At 35.2% G+C, this 27,766-nt stretch overlaps 1 protein-coding gene across 1 annotated transcript in view; it reads left to right on the top strand.

The window, feature by feature from the left end:
* Window positions 1–27,766, top strand: part of LOC111143410 (Rho GTPase activating protein 15) — a 607,442-nt gene that overhangs the window by 289,985 nt on the left and 289,691 nt on the right. Inside the window, exons 7-8 of the mRNA XM_022497494.1 lie at window positions 7,832–7,930; window positions 9,175–9,304. Of these exons, the coding sequence (XP_022353202.1) occupies window positions 7,832–7,930; window positions 9,175–9,304 (229 nt within the window). The remainder of the gene's footprint in view (window positions 1–7,831; window positions 7,931–9,174; window positions 9,305–27,766) is intronic.

The raw sequence follows: 27,766 nt of genomic DNA, 5'->3' as shown, positions 1-27,766 counted from the left end.
GTAGGTAGACAATTGCCCTTGGCTTCAGAGTGAATATAGTATAGTAAGGGGAATGGAGAAATCAACAGATAATTCTAATGCAGACCAATATTTCTTATAATAAAGTAGGATCAAGATATCATGGGAGCTCTTAGGAGGTGTTATCTATTTCAGAGAAACCTTTTCTGAAAAGGTGTCATCTAAATTGATCTGAATAATATGATAGAGGAATCAGAGGGTTCTGGGCAATGGAAAGCTACTCTAAGGGAAGAAATGAAAATGAGTATGGGAGAGCTTGGAACGAGAAAATTAAATATGGCTGAATCATAGAGACATAAAAGGAAATACAGAACAGGGGGCTGCACTGTGGGTAGGTGGCAGAGAACACAGGGTCTGGTAGGCTGAATTAAAACTGCACGGCAATGTAACATCTGTGGGGAGTCTCAGAATGTAACCAAGCAGAGGAATAGGATGATTAGATCCAAATTTCAGAGAGATCACAATGGCTGCAATATGAAATACGGGCTGGAAGAGAAAGTATGGATGAGATGGGGGAGAAATCAAAAGATATTGTTATTAAATCCAAGTGGGAGATTATGGTAGTACAGATATTTATATGCATAAAAATTTTTCATGACACATTTTCATTATAATATAAGCACATATACAATGTTAATCCATGGGTCAAAAAATATTGAAGGATAGACAGTAATTTAGTATACTTTGGGGAAAGGGAGATTGTAAATTTATACTTTTTTGAGTTGTTAATTTTTTTAAATCGGCATTACATAAATAACAGACATAATGAAAATCATTCCAATTTGAAAAGAGTGGGAGCTGCAGATTTCCAAATGCCATGGACTAAATGTGTAATTTTGCACAGTGAACATAGCTCAGATTAAACACTGATCTGTGATTGGCAGTGACTGATTGAGTGTTGGGTACCAGCAAACATGAGTCCTAGGATGATTACCTTATCTAGAGGCAACTACTCCTCCCAAATTTAGAAATTAATGTTAACAGCAATAGAACTCTAAGCTGGTATCTTTATACACCAACTGCTTCGATTAGTCACTTTTTCTGTCGTGTTTCATATGAGCACCACAGGCAAAAGTTTTGGTATAGCTGACTGCAAAACTGTGGAAACTGCTAAACTATCTACTAATTACTTAGATAGTATTCTTTCATGAATATTGAGAAGACTGTTTCTCAGTACTTAAAATATTTTCCTACTGATAAAAGAATGCACATGAGTTTTTGTCTAACATTTGTTTGATTGAAATAAATTTGGGGTTTGGGTATTTCATTTACAAATAGAAAGGTAAAGTGAACAAGTGATATAGACGTGACTATTCGCTATGGGCCAGTTTTATTATGCAGAACAAATCTGCGTGAACCAAATTATTTGGGTGTCAAAGGTACAACTCAATTTCAATTAAAAAGCACTGTTTCTTGAAAGATTGGCCTTAAACCTTAGATTTTGGAATGCCCTTGAGATCTGTTGTGTATGTAGCCCAACATTTGTTTACTTTCCATTAAATAAGAAATTGCTTACGTGGGCAGGTTATTTTGATATGATGACACCACTGAGGGTTTTAATAAATTTACATGCAAATCAATCAACCCCAAATACATTGAAAACATATCCAATAAACATCTGGAAACTAATGAACACACATTTGTTAACACAGGGGGAGTTGTGGAAATTCAGGATCCATTGGTGGCTAGCCTGATTTAGTAGCATGTGGATTTAAGAATATTTCATGGAGTCAGAAGAAAGAATGGGTAATTATAACATAAGGTTCAACATCTTTAGATATGTAGAACATTTTCCGTTGCTTAAAACAAATATTCCCTGGGAAAGTATAAAACATTTTTCTGACTTGCAAAGTTTTTGCAGTCTATCATTTAAATTACTTAAATAAAGGGAGCTTTACTGCTCCCCAAAGCTAAGAATATAACACCCTCCATGCATATTAGCTTGATCTTCCTGACAGACCAGAAAAGTGTTAGTGTGTGCCAATTAAAACAAAAATGGATCCCTAGTGGCTTGTTCTTCACACAACTTCTGAAGACGGCTATCATTGTTTGCTAGGGTAACCCTGGACAAGGCTGCTATCCAAAGTAAACAAACTTTTCAAAACTTTCATGACAGATGGGGGTTACAAATGCATTTTAATAAGAGAGTTGCCAAAGCAACTTTTTCCCCCTTATAATCAGCATATATTTACTTAACATCTAGCAACATTGGGAACACAAGGCAGATACTTTCTCACAAAATGTTTTAACAAGAAACATTTTTGGAAAGACAAATTGAAGACCTTTTACTTCTAACTGATATTTTACCCATAGTTTTGTGTTAACTTTGCTCAACATGTTAAGGAAAATGTTGGGAGTTACTCAAACCAGACTAATTTGAGATAGACATGCAACTTGATAATGTAATTTCTTTGGTGGTCATAAACACCTTTGAGACCAAGTAATATAACTATTAGTATAACCATGACAACCTTTATTTGATCAGCTATATCAAATGGATATTTGTGGAGTGTGATGCAAGATGAAAAAAATGTGAATCTGAGGGTTTTTATTTAAGCATTATTTCTTCAGTTTTAGGTCTTGAGCTCTCACTATTATGCAGCCAAAGTATATACCTATATTTTATGCTGTTAGAATTCAATAAAGATAGAGCCAAAATTAACTTCAAAAATAATTTATATTCACTTCAAATGAATTTAGTATATTTTGACATAAATTGTTATAGCTACTTAATTTAATTCAAATATAATGACTTCATCATGAAGTCCAAAGTGTCTCCAAATACAATAGTAATTAAATTCCATTCCTCCTAAATGGGTAATCCATTTATTTGTAGAATCACTGTAGCCATATCATTCAACATTTTTTATGAGTGTTTGAATATTTGGCATATTTTATTACACATTTTCTACATATAGTTTCAGCTTCATTAAGATGGAATAAATTCTTTTTTGGTTCATAATCAAAGATTGATCGTAAGCAAAATATGAATGATATTTAGATCAAACGTAGGATTGTTTTAGTCCTTTCTAAGATTTGAAGGGATTTTTTTGGATGCCCCAATCCTGTTTTAGATATATTTTTTTCATAGTAGAATAGTGGTTATTTTTCAGGAGGGGGAGGAGAAGAAAACAATTGAATAAGGTTATTGGGTGATCCTTTAAAACTGGACTATCTTTAACATAACAGCAAAGAAACAAATGACTTTTTTCTAAGATCTGCATTCCATTCCAGATTTCATAACTGAGACCAACTCACCATAGTCCTTTTCCCATATGCATAGAGTCCTTGACTGTAAGATTGTTTGCTGAGGACTAGTGAACTAGAAATCAAGATCTTTGTAATCTCTTAATTCTATCATTTAAAATGATGCCAATTTGATAGAATGGCATTCTCATTTTCCTCATTTGCTTCATTTTCTTCATTTGCAAAATTACTTTATGATAGTGGAGGGAAGCTGCATTTGAAGAATGTTTATTATGTGCTTTGAGATCATTAAAGCTGATATCACTTTGCATACCAAGTGGTAGTATTCATATCCTTAATATACTAAAGTTCTGATACAATCAACCTTTAAAGAATAACATATCATGACCAACAGTTTATGTGTAATTCCATGATGTAAATGTGTCTGCAGTAATTACTCCGTCCTCTGAAATCTTGACATGAGCATTGTCTGTGGCATTCACATTGGGACTTGGCATAAGCCATTTTCTATTGTTATTTATCTTTATATGCATATGTCCTATCAATGCAAACAGATTGTGAGCTCTTGAGTGTTGGGGAGGGTGTATCCTCAATTTCTAGCAATGTGCTTCGCATTTAATGGATGCTTAATCAATCCTTGATGACTAGAGGTATATTTGGCCAAAGACACTCTGATCAGTCTCCTGAACAAAGAATTATTTGCAGAAATTATTCTGTGATAGGAAAAGTGCTGCTCTCAAAGGGGGGAACACATATCATTCATTATTTCTTGCACCTTTGATAGTCTCAACATGCATTTGAGGTCAACTAAAATGGAAATAGCAATAATACTAAGCCATCAAATACGTTTAACTGATAATGTATCTATCCATAGCATAAAGTTGTGCACGGATCATTGTCATATACATTTGGTTTTTATTTATGAAAGATTGGCAATAATTAAATTAAAATGTCCATAGTGTTTACTCTGTGGAGTCATGAATAGTTTTAATCTACTTTTTTGCTATCTTTATTTTTTCCAAATTCTTCATAAGAGATACAATTATTCTTATAATTAGGAAAAAAATGTGAAATTCTATAAAAAGTTTTTGTTTCTATTCTGGTAAACTAAATTACAGAAATTTTTAATAGTTTAATGCCATTCTACATATTATTTTTCATTTAAATTAAAATTGACCATGGGAAAGACTAAATGCCAGACTGTATATAGACAAGGGCGATGCTTAATTGACGATACTGAAAAGGGCAATACTTAAATAAACATAGACATTGCTCATGAAAACTCTTCAAAGTTGTCTAAATTAGCCTAACAATATTCCATGTGTTAATTAAAGCCTGAACAACACATTTCTTCTCTCCTCACCACTTATTGGTGGAGTTTGGAGCTGGGAGATAACCTGCTTCCATCTTCAGAAGAACCACAACAAGGACACAGACCTAGGTTCCTAGCCTAGAGGAAAACTATTGTTGAAATAATACCAATATTCTTCATCCTGCTCAGTGGGTACATTCATATGATTTCCTAGACATCCACGTGACACCAGCAAGAATTCAGACATATCCTGATTGAGTATGAAAAGTTTGAGGAAAATTTCCCCAGACAGGTAATTAAAGATATCTATTATTGACAACACTGGCACATTTCACTAAGACTGCTTTGGTGCCAGGATATATCCCTTCAAAATAGGAGTTGGTGGCAAGGACGGATTTCAAGAGATGTTGGTCTAAAGTAGGCTTCAAAGCAAAATGGGAGACCAGCAACTCTTGCCTAAACCCGTTGTACTTTCTCTAAGTTCCTTCTTCATCCACCTCGCGCCAGCCAGTTTTTCTCACTTAAGCAAAACATGATATTGCAAGAGTACATTAGCATGGCTTAATATCAGATCTTTTATGCCTGTTATTAGTTTTACATCACTTTAGATTGTCACAGGAATTGTTCAATCAAAAGGTTTAGTCAAAGCTAACAGTCTTTACTGATGTCTTTTTCCCCCAAGAGTGTTGAAAATTTGATTGTTCAAACTGCAAATATGATTCAGCAAACCATTTATCAGAAAACCTTAAAGAGGTAATGTAAAATGTGGATGGAAACCTGAATTAAATGGACTTGAGCAGTCAAAGACTTTGAAACTGCTTTCCTGTGAACGTCTGGGATATAGCAGAACAAAGTCAATTACTGACTGTAATTAAGAAGTGGATGCATTTAAACTGTAGAGAGCAGTAGCAGACTTCTCCAGACTGCCTAGTAACTGGAAAGATTAGTGGGAAGACAGAGGAGAGACTGTGAACTGTATCTTTCTGATAGTATATTTTGAATGAATTGCATTCATACAGTTCCCTGATCCAGCGTCCTCAAATGAATTCATAGATCACTGATTATGTACGATTAAAGCAGTAATATATCTGGATAAAGAAACTTTTAAAATGTGTTTTGTTTTTGGTTGTGTTGGCTGTAAAAGATTCCCTTTCCTTGCATAGCATGCACCAAAAATGCGAACGTACGGCTGAAGTACTTATATTTTATCACTGTTTGAATTTACTAGATTGAAAACTGAACTGTGAGCTCTTTCCTAAACCCTTAGCATATAGTAAATCTAATTATGTTTGTTGCTTGTACTTTGAAATGTTTCTTTTTATAATTTTAATAATGGTTTATTTATAATGGCAAAAAATAGATTGTACATTGTGTTTGGGCTAATTTGTGTTTCTTTGTGTATGTTATCAAATTGTGATGTTATATAATACATTCATAATCAAAATATTTAAATTTAGAATAGGAGGAAGGTAGAGGTCAGGGACATTACCGGTTTTCTTGGGTTAGTTACAAGTGACCTTATATTTCTAGATTACTATTTCTGTGGCAACACTTTATAACTTAAATATTTGGAACTTTATGTAAGTAAAGAACATTGCTAGGGTGTTCAGATAATTAGGCAAACATCAGCTTAACTGTCTTTTAATAGATAAATAAGACAGAGGACTATTTGGAGGCTATTTTGAGCCATCCCAAATCTTACATGCAATTTTACTTAAAAAAAAAAAAAAAGGAGCGAGCAATTGGTCCCGGTAGTCTGTCAAATTCTAATGTGGATAATTAAATTCCTCTTAGTTTCTAATCTTTCACTTCTCAGAATTGCATATACTTAGTTCCTCTTCTTACAGTTGTAAGACGTGAGAACACATCTCACTCAACAATGGTTGCGTCGTGGGACGGAGTGATGTTGTACCTCTGAATCATTTTTTCTCAAAATAAATGAAGAGTGAATATATAAGTATGGATATAATCGAAAATTTCCTTAAAACTCCAGGATCATTGTCATTAGATGTTGCCGTAAGAATCACTGAACCCTTCAGACTGAGCTATTTTGGGTAATAATCCTCGCTTTAATGATAGAATTATAGAGACATCCTGAAGAGTGATTTGTGATTTTCTGAAACTGTGGGCACATTTCAGTGTTCACCTCCGATTTAGAGCAAGGAAGGCTGAGAAGAGGTGACTAGCCCCTGACTGAGTATTTTGAAATGGCAGTCATCTAAACCTTTGAAGCCTTGCTTGATGTGTGACAGTAGTCGGGCAATGTTCATCTTCCTGTTGAAACAAAAAGTCAATACAAAGGGAGAATCTTCACAGTTCAGATGGATGGCCTAATACGGAAAGCGTGTCCATACCCACTCTAATCAAATTCGTCTCTAAGTAGCCTTTTCTGTGTGAAATCAAGAGCACCGCTCTGTTTCTATAGGGTCACATCCTTCTCTCACAATTCTGGAAAGGAAAAGATTCACCGTAATGAAAAAACGTATAGTTACATGTTAAATATTGCCAACTACTTAATAGCTCTCAGAGTCTGAAACGGGGATGTTCACTTGATAAATACTCTCTGTGAGAGGTTCAAATATGTAAATAAAGTTTTATTCTAATACGCTCCGTTTGTGGGGAAATTAGTCCTTTATTACTTTCCTATAGGTCTTTATGATAGGAAAATAGAAATTGCCAAATGTTATTCATTTGAATGACCTTTTTGGAAAAGTCTGCATTAGTCTCTTTGGTAAATAATCTGTTTTACAGCCCTCCATAAAAGGAAATCAAATATAGAGATACTATTAGATTTGAAAAAGACAAACAGGAAAGAGCCGAAAGTGCAGAATGAATTCTGACACACCCGGGTGCATTTTTCTGAGGTTCTGACTTAAGTGGGTACTGTCTGCATCGTTCTGAACTTCCTGACTCGCTTCTCCTTGAGTTGGAGCAATTCAGCTTGAGTCCCACTCTGAGTTAATCGTTCTATTATTAAAACAATAATGTATTTGTTATGACATGAAAAAACAGTTTATAGAGAGCAGTTCAAAATGATCCTGGTCTTCAGTTCCCAGAAAGACAATTACCGGAAATAAGAAAATATTTTGTTGTATTGAAGTCTTGTTTTTTAAACTATATATATATATATATATATATATATATATATATATATATACACACACACACACACACACACACACACATACACACACACACATATGCTTATATGATATATATGTATATATATATCTCCTTTTTTTAATGTAAGACTTATATTTGATATGGTTTGCTTACCTGTCGATTTTTTTTCAGATCACAACGGTATCAGGAAATGAGTTCCTTCTGCAGTCAGATATTGACTTCATCATATTGGATTGGTTCCACGCTATCAAAAATGCAATTGACAGATTGGTATGTATTTGTTTTGGCTGTTACCTTTATTAATTAAAATGTTGTCACTTAAATTGTGTTGCTTAGGCATATAACACACATATTTAAATAGATCCTATAGATCAGGAGATATTGTTATTTTAAGTTTAAATAAAGTCCACTAAAAACCCGTTTCAACAGATGTGATTCCTAGAGCTAAATGTCATTTGATTTCTCTCTTTCAAATGAAAAACACAGTACATTCATTTCCGCCCCCTGAAATAACATGGACATTCATTTACAAGAAGCTGTAAAAAGCACACAAGCACTTAATGACTACTGAATTTTCACGTTTTCAGTTTATGTTGTCTGTAATACACATTCTTGAAAATAAATATCAGAGTATTTGAGCCCATACTTACTGTTATAATACCAGTAAATAATAATCCTTTATACTGATTTTCACTGTTCTTCCAGTGAAGTTAGATTGTTCTTCCCGTGAAAATTATGAATCTAAAACTTCAAGAAATTATCCAAAATCCATACATTCGGAGTATATTTTTAAAGAATCAAATTATTTAAAACTACCATTATATACTGATTCTAGACGAAACATTAAATTTTTGGATTATTAATATTTGCAAAATCTTGAGGAAAAAATAACTATTCTCAGGAGCTTTTAATAAGGTACACAATATGAAAATACTGTATTTTCTGTGTGATTTTATTTCTATTTAATTGCAGTCTTCCTTTATAACATTTTGGGACTAAAACTTTAAAAAATAACAAATTGACTTTTCTCCTTCAACCGTGTAGTCCCCTTATCCAGGCTTGCTTGAGTGCTTACCCCCATATCTACCCACCCACACACAGAGTTTGTTGTTGTTATTAAGAGTGGACTCTGGACTCCAACTGCCTGAGTTTGAATCCTGGTTCCATCCTTACTAGTTGTGTGGCCTTAGGCAAATTACTTATCTCTTTTGGCTTCAATTTCCTTGTCTGGAAAGCAGGGGTAATGATGATATCTACCTCACAGGATTACTGTGATGATTAATTGAGTTAATACAAGTGGAGTGCTTGGGGTAATGCAAAGCATTTAATAAGTTTTATATACATAGAGCTATTATTAAATTTGAATATTGAGCTTAGCATAGAGGACCTGTACTAAAATAATTATCTTAGTTCAGTCTTCCTTTTAAAATTAACATCAAAATAGATCACTAAGCTATTTGGTGAATCCTTTCTTCCCTGTAAAATTATTCTGTCTAATTGTTTGTTATTTCCAGCCAAAAGATCCAAGTGGTTCATCAAGAAACCTGGAATTATTCAAAATCCAGAGATCTTCCAGTACTGAATTACTAAGTCACTACGATAATGATATAAAAGAACAGAAACCAGAGCACAGAAAATCTTTAAGTAAGTATTTTTTTTTTTACTTGCTGATTTTAACTTTGTCTAAATGCAATGCTTATGAAATATAAATGGATGGAAATTAAGATTTGAGCCAAACTCATACTACTCATGGATGATTCGTAGCCATTTCCTGGCCATGGATTCATACACTGGAGGGCAGTCTGGGTGCTTTGCTCGCGTCATTGTTGGTAAGGCCTTTTGAGAAAATAATTGTTCCAAGGTCATGTCTCTGCTTACAGCAAACCTCTGAATCTCTGAGTAATAGCCATGGTGTTCAGATTGGTGATTGATTTTGAAAGTGGGAAATGTCAAGCGTCTCCAAACCTTGGTATGCTGACTATTTGATTTCCATACATTTAAAGATGTCTGAGTGACTGCCACAGTTTGGCACAACTTAAACCAAGAGGCTGTGGAACTTTCCACACTTTCAGACCACCAGAAAGATTTAGATATGTGGGTTATGAATTATATGTTCTCCAGGGTCACATCAAGTTGTAATACCCTGAAAGAAGTGAGTTTGGAGTAAGAAGCACCAATCTCACCATATAGTGATCTTGAGTATAACTCTCAACCTTGCCCAGCCTGCTTCCTCCTCAACGAAAGGAGATTATGAAAACGTGTCACGCATCTCACAGTCGGTTTGGGGGGTTTTGGCCTTCTCAAAGGTATCTCTGAAATCAAAGTGGGAGTCTAAGAAATCAAAGAAAACTAACTTCCCAAAGTCTCAAAATTTATAGTACCTTTCCTGGATCACCTACCCTCAGCCTTCTGAATCCCTATTTTTTTCTGCCATCTCCCTCTGATCTAAGATCAGTGTAGTTACATTCTAGCTTTTTGAATTAAAGAGAACTCTATAAGTAGAGAAGGGCTTCTAACAGAATATCTACACGTATAGATGAGTACATGTGCTAAATGACTATGTATGTATATATGCATAATTTTGTGTGCATTAGGGAAGACACATATATACGTATGTATATATAAACATAGATGCACTCTCACATGCATATGACAAGGAAGAGAGAAGCTATTTATATATAATGTATCTTATAGAGCTAAATTATTAGGATATTAAAAATCTAGAAATAGCATGACAACTCTGAATAGAAGCACGCTTTCAAAATGAAGTCATTATTCAAAAACTCAGACCATAACTTCAACAACTGCTAGAAACATATTTAGCTAGCCAGTTGTGTTAGGTAGGAGTTTAAAATGATCCATGTTAATGTCTTAATCTGTATGGTGTTTTGTAAATTAAGTTATTTGCGGAGAGTTAGCTGTGCCATTTAAAAAGATTGTTCCATAAGGTGGTACAGTTTGGAGTTACTTCATTTGAATATTTCCCTTTAATTCCTGGTCATCGTTCCCCTTTACTTAATATGGAATCAAATTTAAGGTAAGATTTTAGAATTAGAATTGAATTGTGAGTATGTTAATGTTATGTAAGTGAGTATGTTAATGTTAATTATATGACCATTTTGTCGTGTGTATGTGATGGGATATATGAGGCAATGATTAGTCGAGGTTTGGAGGATACCTTGACATGCGTCTAGAGACTGAAGCTTAGGAGAAAATAAAGATTTGTAAGTGTTTGAGAAACATTGAAGCAAATGGATTCTGTGTTCAGGGATAGTCACTTGAAATGTTTTAGGATGATACAGGGGGAAAAAAGTTCCTACAGATAGAACACCAGCTACTCCTCTTTAGAATTTATTTTTGATTGGGAAAGACAATTATTTGTGTATTTGGGGCTTAAATTCAAGCCTGCCTAGAGACAAAGGAAGAGGCATATGATTTATCTATTCATTTTAAAATGTAGCTAATTCTCTAGGGACCTCATATTCACCTTTTCCTTAGCAATTTAAAAATAATGATAGCCAGCAACCATTGAACACTTTCTTTTCACCAGGAATTATTCTAAGTTCTCATTTGTGTTGACTTACCCAATCCTCCCACTAACCCAACGAATCAGGTACTACTACTAAACCTATTTTATAGATGAGAAAACTGAGGCATGGAGATTAAGGCCATTTGTACAAAGACAAGTTACAGAGACAAGTTTCAAACCCATGCGATTTGAGGTTAGAGCCTATGCTTTTAATCATTACACTACAGTGAAGTGAACAAAGAAAAGGTAAACTTTATATCAACTTTGGACTTGGATGGAAATGCTCCATTAAAAATGACATGCATAGAAATCAGTGAACTTAAATAGGGACCCAAAACATATTAGCGAAAGAACTAAAACCAAATGTCTTCGGAGTTTGGTGTCACTATTAAAATAAAGAGGTCATTTAGTCTTTAATGTTAGCCCTAATTTTAGCAAATGCTTCATTTCTATATTTTGATGGATATTTATAGTTGTAAGCCCTTTTTAAGTCTTAGTAATTTTTTTTGCAGTGTAGGATACTGTTAATATCCCTCTATTACTTTAAATTAAGTTTGTTCACTATTTATGTGTTGCTTTTCATTTGAAAGTCATAATGATTGACACACCCACACAATGTCAAATTAGACTATGCATTTGAAATAATGATTGGCATATTTTATATTTGATGCTTTTTAAAATATTTTTTCAAGTAGGAAGTATACTGTGTGAAGCCCCCTCTGATCTCCGTCCTAGATTTGAACACCCAAACTTAGATTCTTAAAACATACATTCAGTTTTATGTTACCCTCTTGAGATTAAACAATTATGTGGAATTAAAGATTCACAGAATCTCCTTCCTTATTAGTAGTCTAAGCACAAACTTTATTGTCAGTTTGCTGCCTTTGGCTTCCTGTGCCCTTGATGTTCCCATAAGTTTTGTCGCCAAGATTGTAGACAGATAAAGCCAGAATTACTTTTTTTAAAGGCATGTGAAGATCATTAGCAGCTAACAGGTGGTCATTTCATTGTCCAGTTTCTCTGGGTAACATGGGAAAAAATATGTACTCTCAATGAGTGAATTGTGAAAGTTAAGTGCTTAAATATACTTTCCTTTTTAAAATATGATTCTAATCTGCCAACATTATTAAGGACTAATCAGATATTTTAAGATATCAGCTGAGTCTAACAGACAAGAAGCCAGAAAATTCAATGTAAGGGCCAAATCACTGTGGGAAATTCAGGACACCAGCATGGGATGAGAGTGGGAGAGCAGCTCTCCAGGGAGCGTTGTTAATGGAAAGTGGAGAGTCAATCAAAGAAAATGCTAGCATATTTTTCCAAGGAAAGAGAAGTATCTTCCACGGATGGCAAAGAGGAAAGGCCCAAATATAAATCCTGTATCAAATAATCTTGGAGAGTTTTCTTAACTTTTCTGAGCTTTACTTTGTAGATCTGTAAAAATGGGTCTAATAATATCCTTGCAGGATAACATGAGAATTTGAAATTAGACATGTAAATACTTAGCTCCTAGCAGGCACTCAATGAGTAGGAGCTCTTATTATTATCCTCTCTGTCCCGGAGCAGATGGTACCAAAACAGGGCATGAGCCTAGGGTCGTGACTAATGGAAGAATGGAGCAGGACACATATACTTGACACCCTTTCCCCAAGTATAGAGAGAATAAGGGGAAAGAACCAGAATTGGGTATGGAAGTCATGGCTACGAAAATCTAAATTAGAACAGCTGGTCTTTCTCCTGGCGAGTCCCCAGGTGAAAATGGCAGCCAGGGCATTCTTGGGAGCAGCACACCAGGAAATAATAGAAGGGAGCCAAGAGATACTCATGGTTCTTTTATGCCCAGAAGAGCTGGTCATGAAGTTCCAGTTGATGGAAAGAATTCAGCATCTCATCATTTCACTATTCCTTTAGGCACAGCTCTAGTTTATTCATCCATTCATGTATTCATTCTTTTTAATTAACGGGTATACCTGAAGGTACACAACTAAAATTCATGACTTCACTCATTTGCACTTTCCATTTTTAAAAAAATATTTTCGTATTTGGGTTATGTTTCAGAAGTGGTATACTGTGCACTGATCAGGTGCTAAACTGTGAAACCCATGCATGGAGACCTTGGGTGACTTGTATATGAAACTGATACTTATAGCATTATAAATAAGCACCCCAAAATGACAAATGACCACGAATAAAATAAAAAAGAATAAGATCAAACAGTAAGAGAACTGAAAGAACATGAGTTTTCTCCTAGCTGCCTTCCAATGAGCTTTTCATAAACAACAAATGTATTCTGGGTGCAATCCTTATAGTATTTAGGTCTCATTTCCCAATTTCATCTCCCCTTAGTGATGTGTGTAGTGGGGGTGTACTTACAGAGCTACAGGGATAAAGACGGGAATGAAAAAAATGGGGTGAGATATTCATACAATGTAGAAAATGAAAATATCTGTGAACACTTAATAATATCTTTGTTTAAAAATTTGCCTGCGAAGTAATCATGATCATGCCAAGTGAAAACAAGTCTGATAGAGAGGCAGTTATTTTTTGTACTAATCTAAATAATTATAACACTGGTCATCCACAACATAAGTAGACTATGTCCTCAAAATCCAATTGTAAACTGGTTGCTTAGATCTCAGCACACTTTCATAAGGAAACCACGTACCAGCCACAAAAGCACACTTGAACCTTATGCAATCACTTAGAATGTTGTTTTTAGGGAACAGCTTGTTCTGAGTTTGTTGCACCTCTGGCCCTAAGAGCTAAGACTTTCCAGTAGCATTGCTTTCCATCTGGTTTCCCTTTTCCTCCTCCCTTGCTCCTGTACCTACCCCACCAAAGCAATTAGAATGAACAGAATGACTTTGGCTAAGAGGATCCTGGACCCTGAAAATCCTCAGTGGTGTCAAGGAGGGAATGCAGAACCTCCAAGCCAGAATAAAATACTGGGGAAAAGGGAGAATGAAGGGAAGGAAATTTTTTTAATACGGGCAAGGAAGTGAGTTCTTGGCAAGAGCAGATGCTCTTTGTACAAAATGTGTGTAATGACAGATTAAGTCTGGTATTGTCCTAAATGTTAATATTTGATGAATCTTGGTGGTATCTATAGGAGTTATCATGATGCTCTTGTTTTCTGTATATATTAAGAGTTTCACAATTAAAAATGAGTACACACAAAGTATTACTCATGGTTATAATTTGATAAGAGAATATAGATATTTTCTAATTCTGGCTTGAAAATTTCTAAAGATCAAATTTTCTGATTATGAATTACATTAAGACCTCCTTAGATAATTAAAAAAAACACTAATAACTCTTTATTTTCTAATTTTTCTCCAAAAGTCTCTCTCTCTCTCTCTTTCTCTCTCTATATAGTGTGTGTGTGTGTGTGTGTGTGTGTGTGTGTGTGTGTGTGTGTGACTATTGTGGCCTTTCTGATAGCAGTGTAATTAAAGAAATTTGTAAGATGTTTATTATTATCCAAAATGGAAAAGTCATATAGTTTCTTGGATGCATATATAACTAGCAATTGTTTAAAACTCATATTGTGATGTCTGTTCTGGAGACCCATATAAAGACATATTTTAAAGTTTCTTATTCTTCTTCAGAATTTTGCGTGAAACAGCCTAATCTTGCCAATGCATGAAAATAATAAGATAAATAAGCCATCTGCCAAGAAAATGAAAACAACATTAAAATTGCACAAATAAATTGTATCTCACCCTGAAGAAACAAAAAATCTCCTACCTGGGAACAACAAAAAAGTCATAATATTTATGTAGAATACTATGGGTTATTGTGTTTTCAAAGGGACAAAGGTTTTTGATTTGGGTAAGATGGTCAATCATCTGATTCTTGTTTTTTTCCCCCTAAAAACAATATTACTATCCTGGCACAGTTTCAGTCAGTATGTATGTGAGAAAAATAAACTATTGAAGAAAAGTGTGAAAACAAAAATTATTTTGTTTTCCTATAGTCATAAGGCTGACAATATCAAAGGAACAGTGAATGTCAATTCTTTTCTTGATTGTTTTCCACGGGTCAAGGGAGTTCTTTATTTCAGAATATTTCTGTAACTAAAGAAAAATGAAAAATTTTAAAAGAAAATTTATGTTGCTAAAACAGGAGGATTTAAACATTACAGGAAAAAAAACAGTAAAGATTAGACACACACTTGACAATCGGGCAACCAAATTACTTTGTCAAACTGGTTTTATTCATGAAGGTTACAGGGCCTCACTGAGCACTGTGTGACTACAGAAATTTTCTGACATGTGTTCCAAAGGTACTTAGCAGCATTCCCAGCTTTCCTGGGACCCATAGATTACAGTTTCTTCAAAACATTCAGTTCTCCATGAATCATTTGATAAGAGGACCTAGTTATAAGCTGAGCAAAGAATATTCTGATTAATCTCCTCTTTCCCATCTAAGGGGTTGATCTTGCCCTCTGAACTGTGGGTGTCCGTTGTCATGTATCTTGTAACATCAGCTACTCTGAGAGTCTATCTAACCCTATCAGCACTCAAGCACTAGATCACCCCATCTCTTCCTGACCCTTGCAGTAACTCCATGACCATTTTTCCCCTTAGATAAACTGCATTTAATCAATTTCTGATTTCATTAGGTCAGATGGCATCTTTCTTTCAATAATAGGCCAAATCAAAAGGGCTCTTTGGTCTAACTCTTGAGCAATATTTCCTTAGCATTAATACACTACTGTGATTGTAAACAATATAAAAAGTGCTCTTTGATCTCCTTTGAAAGTTTCTCTCCGTTTATTCTATGACTCTAGAATGGGTATATATTAACACTTCCTTGTAAAGTTTTAACGTATAATATTTGTTCACTACTGTCATACCAAGTTTAAACTATCATAGCTAAACATGATATTTAAGGGGTTCTTATCATGAATCCCTGTGCAGGGGAAAAAAAACACAAACATTCTTTGAACACACATGATCGCCTCTTTTTGTATACAGAATTTATTGGGTCTACTCCTTTTTGTTTCTGGAGTTTAGGAGCAATGTTAATTTTCTTCAAAATCCCAAAAGAAAGTAATTTGCTTTTTAATGCATTTATTTTGATGTCCCAAGTAGATCTAATGGTATAGTTAGGGGGAAAAATTATATAATCTGAAATTTTCTTGGAAAATAAGTTTGTTTCTTACTACTCATCATAAAATCCACATACATGTAAGGAAAATCAGGTGATGCTTTCACCCAAAGTGTGAGATGTATCCAAAAATACCATCTGTGTCTATCCAAATTAAATAAAGTGTGATCTGTAACAATAGGACTCTTAGCTTCCTTCAAGAAATGTCTCAGGGGTGACTCGGGGAAAGGTAAATCAGTCTGCCAATTCATCTTTCCTTGATTATTTAAATAGAACCTGAAGCCACGTACTCTTGCTACTCAATTTCCCTAATATAAATAAATATATCCTTTTTGTATACAAAATTAATTGACCTAAAAAAGTAGAGGCCAAATGGGAGATGCTATGGCCAAATAGAAAATGTAAGGACTAGGATTTTGCCATTAGAGATGATGTCCTCCAAAATTGAAGTCAAAGGTTAAGAGCAATTTCTAATCAAATTACTGCATTGAAAGGATTCAAGTCAAAGTTCCTCAATAGAAACCTCTTCATGACCTGCATCCCCTTCTTCAGTTTTTTCCCACTACCCCCTGACCCATGATTTATATTCCAGAGAAATGGTGCTTATAATCCCTGACATACACTGGTCTATGCTGACTCTTACCTTGAAGTCAAGGCCTTCCTTTCCTAAATTAACATTCTTTAAGACTCAGCTCAGGCCATGCATTCTCTTGAAAACTTTCCAAGATTTCTGTGATGAGTTAGGTGATCTTCCTTGGTTTTCTTATAATGTTCAGTCCATATCACTATCATTGTAATTACCAAAGTGTGTTACAATAAGCCAATGTCAAATGTCTGTTTGTCTACCCACTAGACTACCAGACTCTAGAAAGGATTCTGTCTTCTTTACTTTTGTATCTGCTAGTAGTGGAGTGGCTTGATGATATTTGAGATTGTTCAAAAATGTATAGTGTTAAGTTAGTTGGTAAATGAATGGGGATATTCACATGACCAACATGAACATACTACTTGTTGTGTGCTAAAAATCATGATGAAATTTCTGAAACTTATTTAGGAACAATAATAAACCGTTCCTTGTCCTGACTAGTTGTAATGGTTTGACATTTTAAGGTCACTATTTATGTGTCTCTTTCAGTTTTCTCTTAGAACTTTAAAATCTCAAAGCAATGATATGTTTTCTCCAGGTCACATGTACTGTGCCTAACAAAATCATCTACAAATAAGTGCTTTATTCTGTGGTGAGGATAAAAATGACTAAGACCTTGCAGGAGGGGAAAGGAGAAATCCTAATCCCTTTGCTTAAAGTCACTGTCTTCTCAACATCTTTCTCTTATGTATGCTAGCCCCTACTTTATTTAAGAGAAAACTCTGGTTCATTCTTACTCTTTAGGCTCTTCTATGGACCCTGACAGAATTTGCAAGTCCCTATTGGATGCAAGAAAAAAGGAGAAACTCTTAAGTGTATCAGAAAAAAGGAGTAATAAAATAAAAAAGAGTAGTTTGGAAAATTTTTTTTTTTTTGAAAATTTTAGGAGACTCGAGAAAAATTTTCTTTAAGGTCAGTTTATTTATACAAATCTGACTAAAAACAGAAGCTTATAAAAATATTATATGTAATCTTTTCCAAATGTTGTATGATTATTGTATCAGAAATTTGGGTCTAAGAGTCCCAAAATTTAAGTATAATTCTCACCTCTGGGATATACTAGGTATAAGACTTGGACAAGTTTCTTAAGTTTCCCAAAAAAGACTTTCCAGATAAATACAATGGAGACTTTTTACATAAATATAAAATAAATATATAAATATGTATATGATTTATATATGATCTAATAAATATATTAGACCTAATGATAATGTAGATACTAAATCTAGAATATATCCCAAACTTTGTTGATCTATATTATAATATAAATATTAGATTCCAAATGAGTGTATTCTGAGCAAAATTATCATGGCTTTTGTTTGTGTACTATAAATCCCTCAATTCTTCTCTTTTAGAAATACAGCAGGAATGCACTTTGCCACTGATTTAAATAGTCAGCAAACTCAGATTAAACAAATGCATAATTTACCAAGGGCCTAATTTTTAAATATCTTCATCATTCTGTTGACTCATGGCATCATAATACTTTTATTTTAGTTTCCTTAAGGGATTCCTTAAGTGTTATGAGTAATAAACATTCCGTTTTGCCATTCCTGAATGTGTGAGCCTGATGTTATGGCGTTCTCTAGAGATTAAGCTTCACCAAGTGTCAGTTGCCTTTTCCATTCTTGTATAAAATGGCAAAATGATGCAATAGTAGAACTTTGACAGAGATTTATGGATCACTTAAAAGCAATTAAAGATTTCATTTACTTTTAGTATTATATGTATACATACATATATATGTGTGTGTATATATATACATGTATATGTGTATATTAGAATCAAGCCAAACATCGTAAGACATCTGATGATAAAGAGGTGGCATTTTTACTAGAGTAAGAATATCAAAACCACCTGCATATAGAGTCACTTATAGGGAATAAACTGGAAGATGCTGTAAGTCTGGTCTCACTAAAACATACACCATCAAAAGACTGGCAAGCATGCCTAGATGCCCACCATGTCGGCTCTATCTGAATTAAGGGAATTTGATACCTAGGAGAGGCAGTTCTATCTGAGCAAGGTTTCAGTCTTCTGCTGAAGCCAGGATCTTTCTATTGCCTGAGGGTATAAGCCTCCATATGATGATGACTCCTCATCCCCATTACTTAGACCAGAGTCTGAAACACAGTGGTGTTCCATATTTTAAATGTCTCAGTGAATGAATGAACAAATGACTGAGTGAATGAGATGAAGAGAAGAAACCAATCGCAATTTTAATGTCTGAGGAATAAAGGGAAAATTTGACATGTGAGGCACTGACCCCTTCCTCACCAGCCCAGGCCCCTTGGCAATTATATTTCTTTTCTTTTTTAAGATTTAAATCCAATTAATTAACATATAGTATATTATTAGTTTCAGAGGTGAGTTCAGTGATTCCTCAGTCTTACATAATACCCAGTGCTCATTACATCCTTTGCCATCCTTAATGTCCATCGCCCAGTTACCCAATCCCCACACCCCCTCTCCCCTCCAGCAACTCTCAGTTTGTTTCCTATAGTTAAGAGTCTCTTATGGTTTGCCTCCTTCTCTGTTTTTATCTTATTTTATTTTTCTTTCCCTGCACCATGATCCCCTGTTTTGCTGCTTATATTCCACCTTTGAGTGAAATCATATGATAATTATCTTTTTCTGATTGATATATTTCACTTAGCCTAATACCCTCTAGTTCTATCCACATCATTGCAAATGGCAGGATTCCATTTTTTTTTTTTGATGGCAAAGTAATATACCATTGTATATATATCCCACATCTTCTTTATCTGTTCATCTATTGATGGATATTTGGGCTTTTTCCACAGTTTGGCTATTGTGGACATTGCTGCTATGAACATTCAGGTGCATGTATCCCTTCGGATCACTACATTCTTATCTTTGGAGTAAATACCTAGTAGTGAAATTGCTGGGTCATAGGGTAGCTCTATTTTCAACTTTTTGAGGAACCTCGATATTGTTTTCCTGAGTGGCTGCACCAGCTAGAATTCCCACCAACAGTGTGAGAGGATTCCCTTCTCTCTGCATCCTCTGAGGCACTGACCTGTTGATAGGTGTTTTAGTTTTGGTTCCTCAAGAAGCAGTTCCTGAGGGGCACCTGGGTGGCTCAGTGGGTTAAAGCCTCTGCCTTCGGCTCAAGTCATGATCGCAGGGTTCTGGGATCTAGCCCCGCATCAGACTCTCTGCTCAGCAGGGAGGCTGCTTCCTCCTCTCTCTCTCTGCCTGCCTCTCTGCCTACTTGTAATCTCTGTCTGTCAAATAAAATAAATAAAATCTTAAAAAAAAAAAAAGAAGAAGCTGTTCCTGAGACAAGGATGTGAGTATATGTAATATTTTTGGAAATTGATCCCTGGAAACACAGGTAGGAGGAGATGGGGGGCCGGGGGAAGAGAGCCAGGGAAACAAGGCAGCCAATAAAGGGAAATAAAAGGTACCTGGAATTTAACACTGCTGTGAAACTCTGGGAGTTTGTTTTTCAGAATGAGAAGAAAGAAATTGCAGAGAATAAATAAAATGGATACATATTAGACAGGAAAGAAAGAACTACAGATCAAAACATGTTAGAAAACAGCAGTAGATTAGTGAGGCTGGAGTGCACAAAATATTAGAGCAACAACTGGAGATCAGGTTGGAAATGAACAGGCAACATTGGCAGGGGGTCATGCATGAAGTGCTAGGGAATTTGGATTTTATCCTATAAGTAATAGGAGCCTAGCAACAGACTTCAGAAGGCAGGAGATATTAACAGATCTGATATGCAAAGTGATCACTTTGGTGGAAATGTGGAGAATGGCAAAGAGAAAAATAGCACCGAAAAAGAGTGAAAGATAAGAGATAAGATAAATTAGGAAACTGTTCCAGTGGGCCAAGTCACATAATGCAGGCTAAAACCAGGCAATGAGAATAGAGAAGGGGAAAGATCCAGGACTTTCTGCGGGGATATTGATAGGTTTTCTTGACACGTAGTGGAAGAATTATTGGCAGAGTCCAAACACTCACTGCGTCTGTGGTTTGGGGAAAACATCAGGATGCCTAGGAGTTCGGCAGAATTTGCCCCCAGTTTCATTCTTTCAGAATCCTACTAGATGGGGATACTTAGGTCCATGGACCAGCAGCAGCAGCAACATCATCTGGGAGTTTATTAGGAAATACAGTATCTTCTGGCCCACCTGAAATCAACTGAACAGAATCTGCATTTAAACCGCCGATTCACATGCACAGTAAGAAGCACTCTAAGTAGTTTTGCAAGTACAGAGCCAGAGTAGCTTCTGATACTTGGACAAGGCTTACTCATATAGAAGAGCTAGCTAGTCTATCTCTGTGGAAAATAACTCTGCGTATGGTTATATCATAGTGGCCATGCCATGACAATGATTTTAGGTGATGACTCTTTATTTAATCTCATCAATCGCTTTCAAATGGTGACTGCAGACTGAGAGAGAACCAATAATTAAACACTTTTCTTGTAACTTGTGTCTGTGCCACACTTAAGTCATGAACTAAGTCAACGGCTCTGGCCAAGCCAAAACAACAATAACAAAAATTAAGCCAAGAATAAACTACCCTCACTGAAACAAACAGCCAAGAAAGCAAAGCTCCAAACAATTCCCTGGATGTCATCCATGAATTCCCTAGACATACTCATGTACAAAGTCCATCTGAAATGCTATTTACCCTTTATTTTCCATTTGACTCTTTCTCTTCTTGGGGAAACATATAATCTCATACACAGCCTTCCTTCCTTTTTTTATTTATTGATTTATTTATTGATTACTTTTCTAAATGCAAGAATAATAGTAGTTTATTGCTTAAATGTCTTTCATTTTTAGGTTGTTCTTGGGTAGTTGAGTGAATTTTTACCCATTGGTCTTTCGAGTTATATGTCGTAATCCTGCAAGAGCCAAGGCTTAGCTGTTTTACTCCTAGAGAAGCTTATCTGTCGTGCCCGACAAAACAGTCAAGGCCTACCTGCCCGCAATTTAGTGAAGTTGGTACGAAGAGTTGCAAAGAAAGCCAAAGTAGGCTCACCATTGAGTTATCAAAAAATAAAGGACAAATTCCTTTACTAAAGTCTGATTAGTCCTTCTCATAGTGTAAGACTTTACTCACCAAGAAGAGCTCACAGTGACTGTCTTTTGAAACAAAAGCCTCGTTTTCTTGGGTCTGCCTTTATCTGTTCTAGGAAATGAAAACCAAAATGGGCAAATGATAATCCTTTTCCAAGTAAGAACCTTCCTCAGAAATTGGCCCCTCAAAGTCCAGTCTTAAAAATGTTTTGGATGGCAATGAAACAGATCGAAAAGACTTTCCTCAAAATCTTAATCCTGCCTGGATTCCCTTCACTTATTTAGCTTTATGACTCTGGGACATCTTACACAAGAATGATTAATCCTTTTTTTTTTTTTTTTCCTTAATCAGTACCTGGGTCTGTTACTGAGGTTCCATGCCTTATTGTTTAAATTAGGCATAACTGATTCCACAGAAGTGGTTGGCGGAGAACCCATAGAATTTTTGCTTAACTCATTTTTATTGAACAGAATCCAGAATTTTAGTCAAGAAGTGTTAGATATTAATCACATGTGAGTGGGATCGTTAAAATTTCCTTTACCTTCCAGAACAGCAGGTCATTATAGAATCATAAGAAGTGAGCTCACTTAATAATCTTTACAATTACATAAAAGCAATCATTTTCATAAGTCTTAGAAGAAGCTTTTAACTGTTACTTAAAGAGCATATCGGAATATCAGAAATTATTATGTTGTGTTATTATAGATGTGACTTGAGAATTGAAAAAAAAATGTTCTCTGACTCAAGGCTCTTAGGAGCTATCCTTTCCAGATTGAATAGTTTTGTTTAACACAGTTTATGATTATACTTTTTACACAGCTAGAGGAGACCTTCCTGCTGAAATAGAAATTCTAGTATCATTTCTTAATTATTACACTCTTAACTTTATGGAAAAATGCAATATTTTCTACTGCAGTAGAATTTGGTGCAGTAGAAATTGGTGACAATTTAAGGTGAGTCTGTTAAGGAGAAAAACTAAAACAAATCCCTCCTCTAAATTATTACTGCCTTTCTCTTTTCTTTTCTTGTAACCACTTCTCATCTTTGACTTTGAAACCCAACAGTTTAAACTTGGTTCTTATTTCAGTGGGCTAATCCCCTTTCATAAATCATGCTCAAGAGCTGAAATAATTTGCACATCATTTAAAGAGTATTTGCTTTGAAATATTCACCTCAAGCCCTTTTGTATATCCGTTCTCTCTAAAGATTTGTAGTATTTGTTTTGTTCTCTGAGGTATAAAAGACCTGGATAAACTTTATTCCTGTTGTTTCAAGATTAGTTAACGAAAATGCATATTAATTCAGCATGGATGGGAACAAACCTCAGTAAAGATGATCATACATGTGCCTCACGGGAATAGCAAAGTACAAAATGTCAGTCTTCAAATCTCCTTGGACTTGCTCAAAAGAGCATTGAGGGATTTAAATTTCCAGAATATGTCTACAAATGTATTTTCTTTGTTGTGGAGAACAGGAGCTATGCTGATTATTTTTCCCCAGAAAATTGATTTAATTTGTATTTGAACGAAAATTAAGCTATTCACAAAGTGGCTCTTCGAGAATACAGAGAAAAACAGCCACGGCAAAGGAAAATTTAACATTAAAAAATGATATGCCTGATATGCCACTGGATTCTTTATTTTGTTTCAGACCTCAAATCCCAAAATAAAATGTAACAGAACAATCATTTTCCCCCTAAAAGTAAGTAGAATTGAAAGGACGTCATAAAATCAGAAGTAAACGTATTTAAAGTTCAATGACACCTTTCCGTGTATAAACTCCAGTTTTACAGTTTGCTAGTAAACTCAAAAAAAAATACTGATTTCTCCAAATAGTGTGTCTGTTTTGTATGTTAAGATGTGCCCTGTTCTTTTCTTAAACTGAAAAGGACCATAAACTTTGGCACTTAAGTGCTTATCCGGAAATGACTAAGTAGATTCAGGGGTAATAAATCACTCATATGGATCCAGCCACCCACAGTCTTGTTCCACTTCTCTTCTTTACAAGTGTAGTAATAGACATTTCCACAGTCCTCAGGGTGCCAAACTTTGCACCATTAGGAAAATCTGCAAGTGGCTTGATTTATCTTCCTCACTCAGTTAGCTAAGACCCAACTAAGTAAAAATCAGCAGGAATAAACTTGACTTGTTAAACTTTTTTAATAGGGAGATGCAACAATTAGAACTTTCCTCCTTTGCCACTTCAATTTACTTTGGATGTGAAGCCCCTTGTGAAAAATATTCAGAGGAGATCTCAAATGATAGGTGCATGGCTGGATGATGCTGACTCTGAGTTTTCATTATACACAGAGGATTGTCTGCTGTTTGCAATTAATCCAGACACAATCCTCCTGGTACTTGGGGAGGAATGTGGAAGAAATAGCCATTTTATAAGTTGTAAACTCCTAAATTACCCTAAATTAGAGGCACTATTAATCGGACACTTAGATATAGACAGGATCTGCTTATTGTGTAGGCTCATCTTCCCCTGATGGAGAAATCAATTGAATATTTAGGATGTGGAATACCTTCCAGGTTGGATAATGCATTTCATTTAGATTATGGCCCTCCAATCCGAAACATTAAAGGGGATCTTAACGGATGGAAGCACATTACTGTCTCTTGGATTGGGTGCATTAACACTTTAAAAATGAATGTGCTTCCTAGGATTTCCTATTTGTTCCACCAGCTGCCTGTCGATGCGCCAGATAAACAGTTTAAGGATAAGTATGTAAAAGATGCATGTGCAACACTCTGTGTGCTGAGGTGCACTCTTGTAGGAAAAGTCCCCAACTGTGGCCCCTTTGGAGGGCTTTCTCAGTACCCTAGCAACCTCAGATGAGAGGGCTTATTTGATCATAGGAGAGTGGGAGGGAAAGTCAAAAAGGAGATGCAATTAGTCCTCTCACAAAGATTCTGTGGATATCTAATCTGGTATTATTCCTTTCTATAACTTAATTCATAACTAGTGATTATTATAAGAAAATACTCAGATGACATGGTAAAATTGGAAATAAACCTAAGCTTTCCCATTATAAAAATATTTGGCATGAAGATAAATTTATTTGATTCTCACCCAAGGACCATTACACGGGGACCAAATTTATGAACAATATTGTAAGAACAAAGCTCTTGCATTCCCATGCTACAGAAGTATGGTAGAGAAATAGATGGTGTCTTGGAGTACTTACCAGGCTGTAGGCTGTGTTCTGAGGAATGTACATGTCCTCTTTTCCTTAATCCTGTCAATAACCTTATCAGGTACAGAGGTGTTATGATCACCCTCATCCATCTGTTGGGTGAATGAGACACTGAAGGCTGATCAAAGTGGTCAAGATTACACAGCTAAGAACTGACAGAATTAGAATTCAAAACCAAGCACTTTGACTCCACCGCTTGGAGTCATAACCATTGTTTCACGAGACTCTGGGTTCTAGAGTGAGGCTGAAGGTTTCTGCTACCTACTAGTTCTATAAACTTTGAACATGTCATTTAACCTCACTTATATTCTGTTTTATAATCTTGAAAACATCAGTAATAGTAGTACCTATCTCACTGAGTTGTTTGGAACTGTAAGATTAGATTATGACATTTATAGCAGTGCTTAGCATAATGTAAGTACTCAATAAATGTTAATAATAATATTGGTACAAGTATTTTGTTTTTTGCCATAGTATTTTTGAAGTGTCCTCCTAATTTGATTAAGAAAAAGATACTTTAGAGATAAATGATTGAAATCTTTAAAGATGAATATACTTTTAAAAATTCCCTTGTATTTCTGGGGAACGAATAGTGTATCGAATGACTTACAGAAGACTATAATCTTCCTGAACTGAGTCAGATGTTTGTCCTCTTTTGTTTCCATTTATAAAAGTCTTGATTCACAATTGACACAAATATATCATATTGGGTTACTCAGTGAAAACAAATTTATCCAATCATAAAAGAAATGATGAAGATGGGGTCAATTTCTTTGTTTCTAGAGACAGACTCTTCATGCCAAATCTGATAGAACACATGCTTCAGTGTGTTTGCCTTGCTTCAGAAGACAGCAGAAAACTGAGCTAACTGGTATAATTACATAACTTGGATAGTCATATTGAGAGGGTTCAATGTTGGCACTAGAATATGGAATTATAAAGTTCAATGAAGTTGCAGGAATTTAACTGAAAAGAAATTACTTATCAGCATTTTGACAGGGAATAGACAAAAAAGGAACAAATTGATCCTTTCAAAGTTGGGTGGAAAGAATGTTCCAGAAGCCTTCCTTTGTAATCACTGTCATTGAGAAGCCCTGAGGCCCCTTATTTGTTAGTAATTGATACCTAGACTTCAGGCTCAAATACTAAAGACAACTGCTATTTTAAGGGCTTGTCAAGAAAGTTAGGAATTAGTTGGAGTTCTTTTTTCTACTCAGTCCACCACTATTTTTTCACTATTGGGTCAAGTTTGTTGTAAATCAGGGGTGAATCAACCATATGCAGATACTTTTACCTTTTAAATACATTTGGAAGAGTACTGGGGTAAAATCAGAATCTAATACTTAAAACAACCAGAAATGTGCTTTATTCAGCTAGGAAAACAGCCTGATCAGCAAACACTCTATATTGGATTGTTTGTTTGGAGATCCTAACAGTGGAGTGAAGCTCCTCATCTACTCTTAAGCTCTACTTTTCTTCCACTGAACACAAAGAAAGAAAAGGACTTAGATAGCATGAGAATAAAAGAATGGGACCCAGGCTCAAGCAAATGGATTAGCCAGTCAACTCATAAGTCAATGAAGAAATAAGTTGCCTAGAACCATACTCTTCCCAATGTTTGTGTTACATTCTTAATATAGAGGGATTAGTAGTTTCTCTGTATTATAATATGTTCATAATATAGATGGATTAACACAGATCAGGATGATCTATATCTCAGGACAGAGGGAAGACAAAATAATCTCTAAAAAGCTAAGATCTTTATGTGCGGTCTGAGCAAAGATGACATAAAATCTAAAAAGCTAGATTAGTAGGAGAACCAGTCAGTTCACACACTCACATCATAGGAATTTATTGAGAAGTTGTCTTTTGTGTGCACTGTTTGAAGCATGGAAGTTAAAGAGGTTCCAGATATTATCAATTCTGCATTGACAAAGAGTGTTTATGGTCACATTTTAAGTAGATATTTCCTATTCTTTACCAAGATGACTTAGTTCAAAGATGAATTTCCACATGAAATGTTCTTAAAATATACCTGCTTGATTTTATCAACAAAATGAACACAATAGTGACCAGTTAAATATACTTCTGGCAAAGTATTTTGCTGAAGTTTATATCTCACTGAATTTATCAGAAATTTTGTATTTGCATTAAGGACAAACTCTCATCTATGTAGGTTAAGTAGCACCATAGACCATGGTCCACCAAGAGTTAAGGGGATTTAATACATGAAAACGCTGCAAGCTTGTATTTTTTATCCTCAGTGTTCTAGAGGATGGAATCATTTCCTAGCTCGTTCTAAGACTAAGGATCTGTTACTTTCCATTAATAAAAACGGTGTTAAATTACCTAGAGTTCAACTGTTAGGGAGCAAGAGCCACCTGCACATTCAGATTGGGATAGCTCACCTGGTTGTCCAGCAGCAGTAAGGAAAAGTGTTGATGCTAGAACCAAATGGTCTTGGTGTAAGTCATGGCTCTGCCAGTACCATCTGTGTGCCTTGAGTAGCATGTTCTTATAGATTGGCAGTAAGGGCTAAAATCACTTATTCCCTTA

The sequence above is a fragment of the Enhydra lutris genome, unplaced genomic scaffold, assembly GCF_002288905.1.
Source record: "Enhydra lutris kenyoni isolate GAN:26980312 unplaced genomic scaffold, ASM228890v2 scaffoldscaffold1, whole genome shotgun sequence".
Taxonomy (NCBI): domain Eukaryota; kingdom Metazoa; phylum Chordata; class Mammalia; order Carnivora; family Mustelidae; genus Enhydra; species Enhydra lutris.
This window is presented reverse-complemented; position numbering and strand designations above follow the sequence as displayed.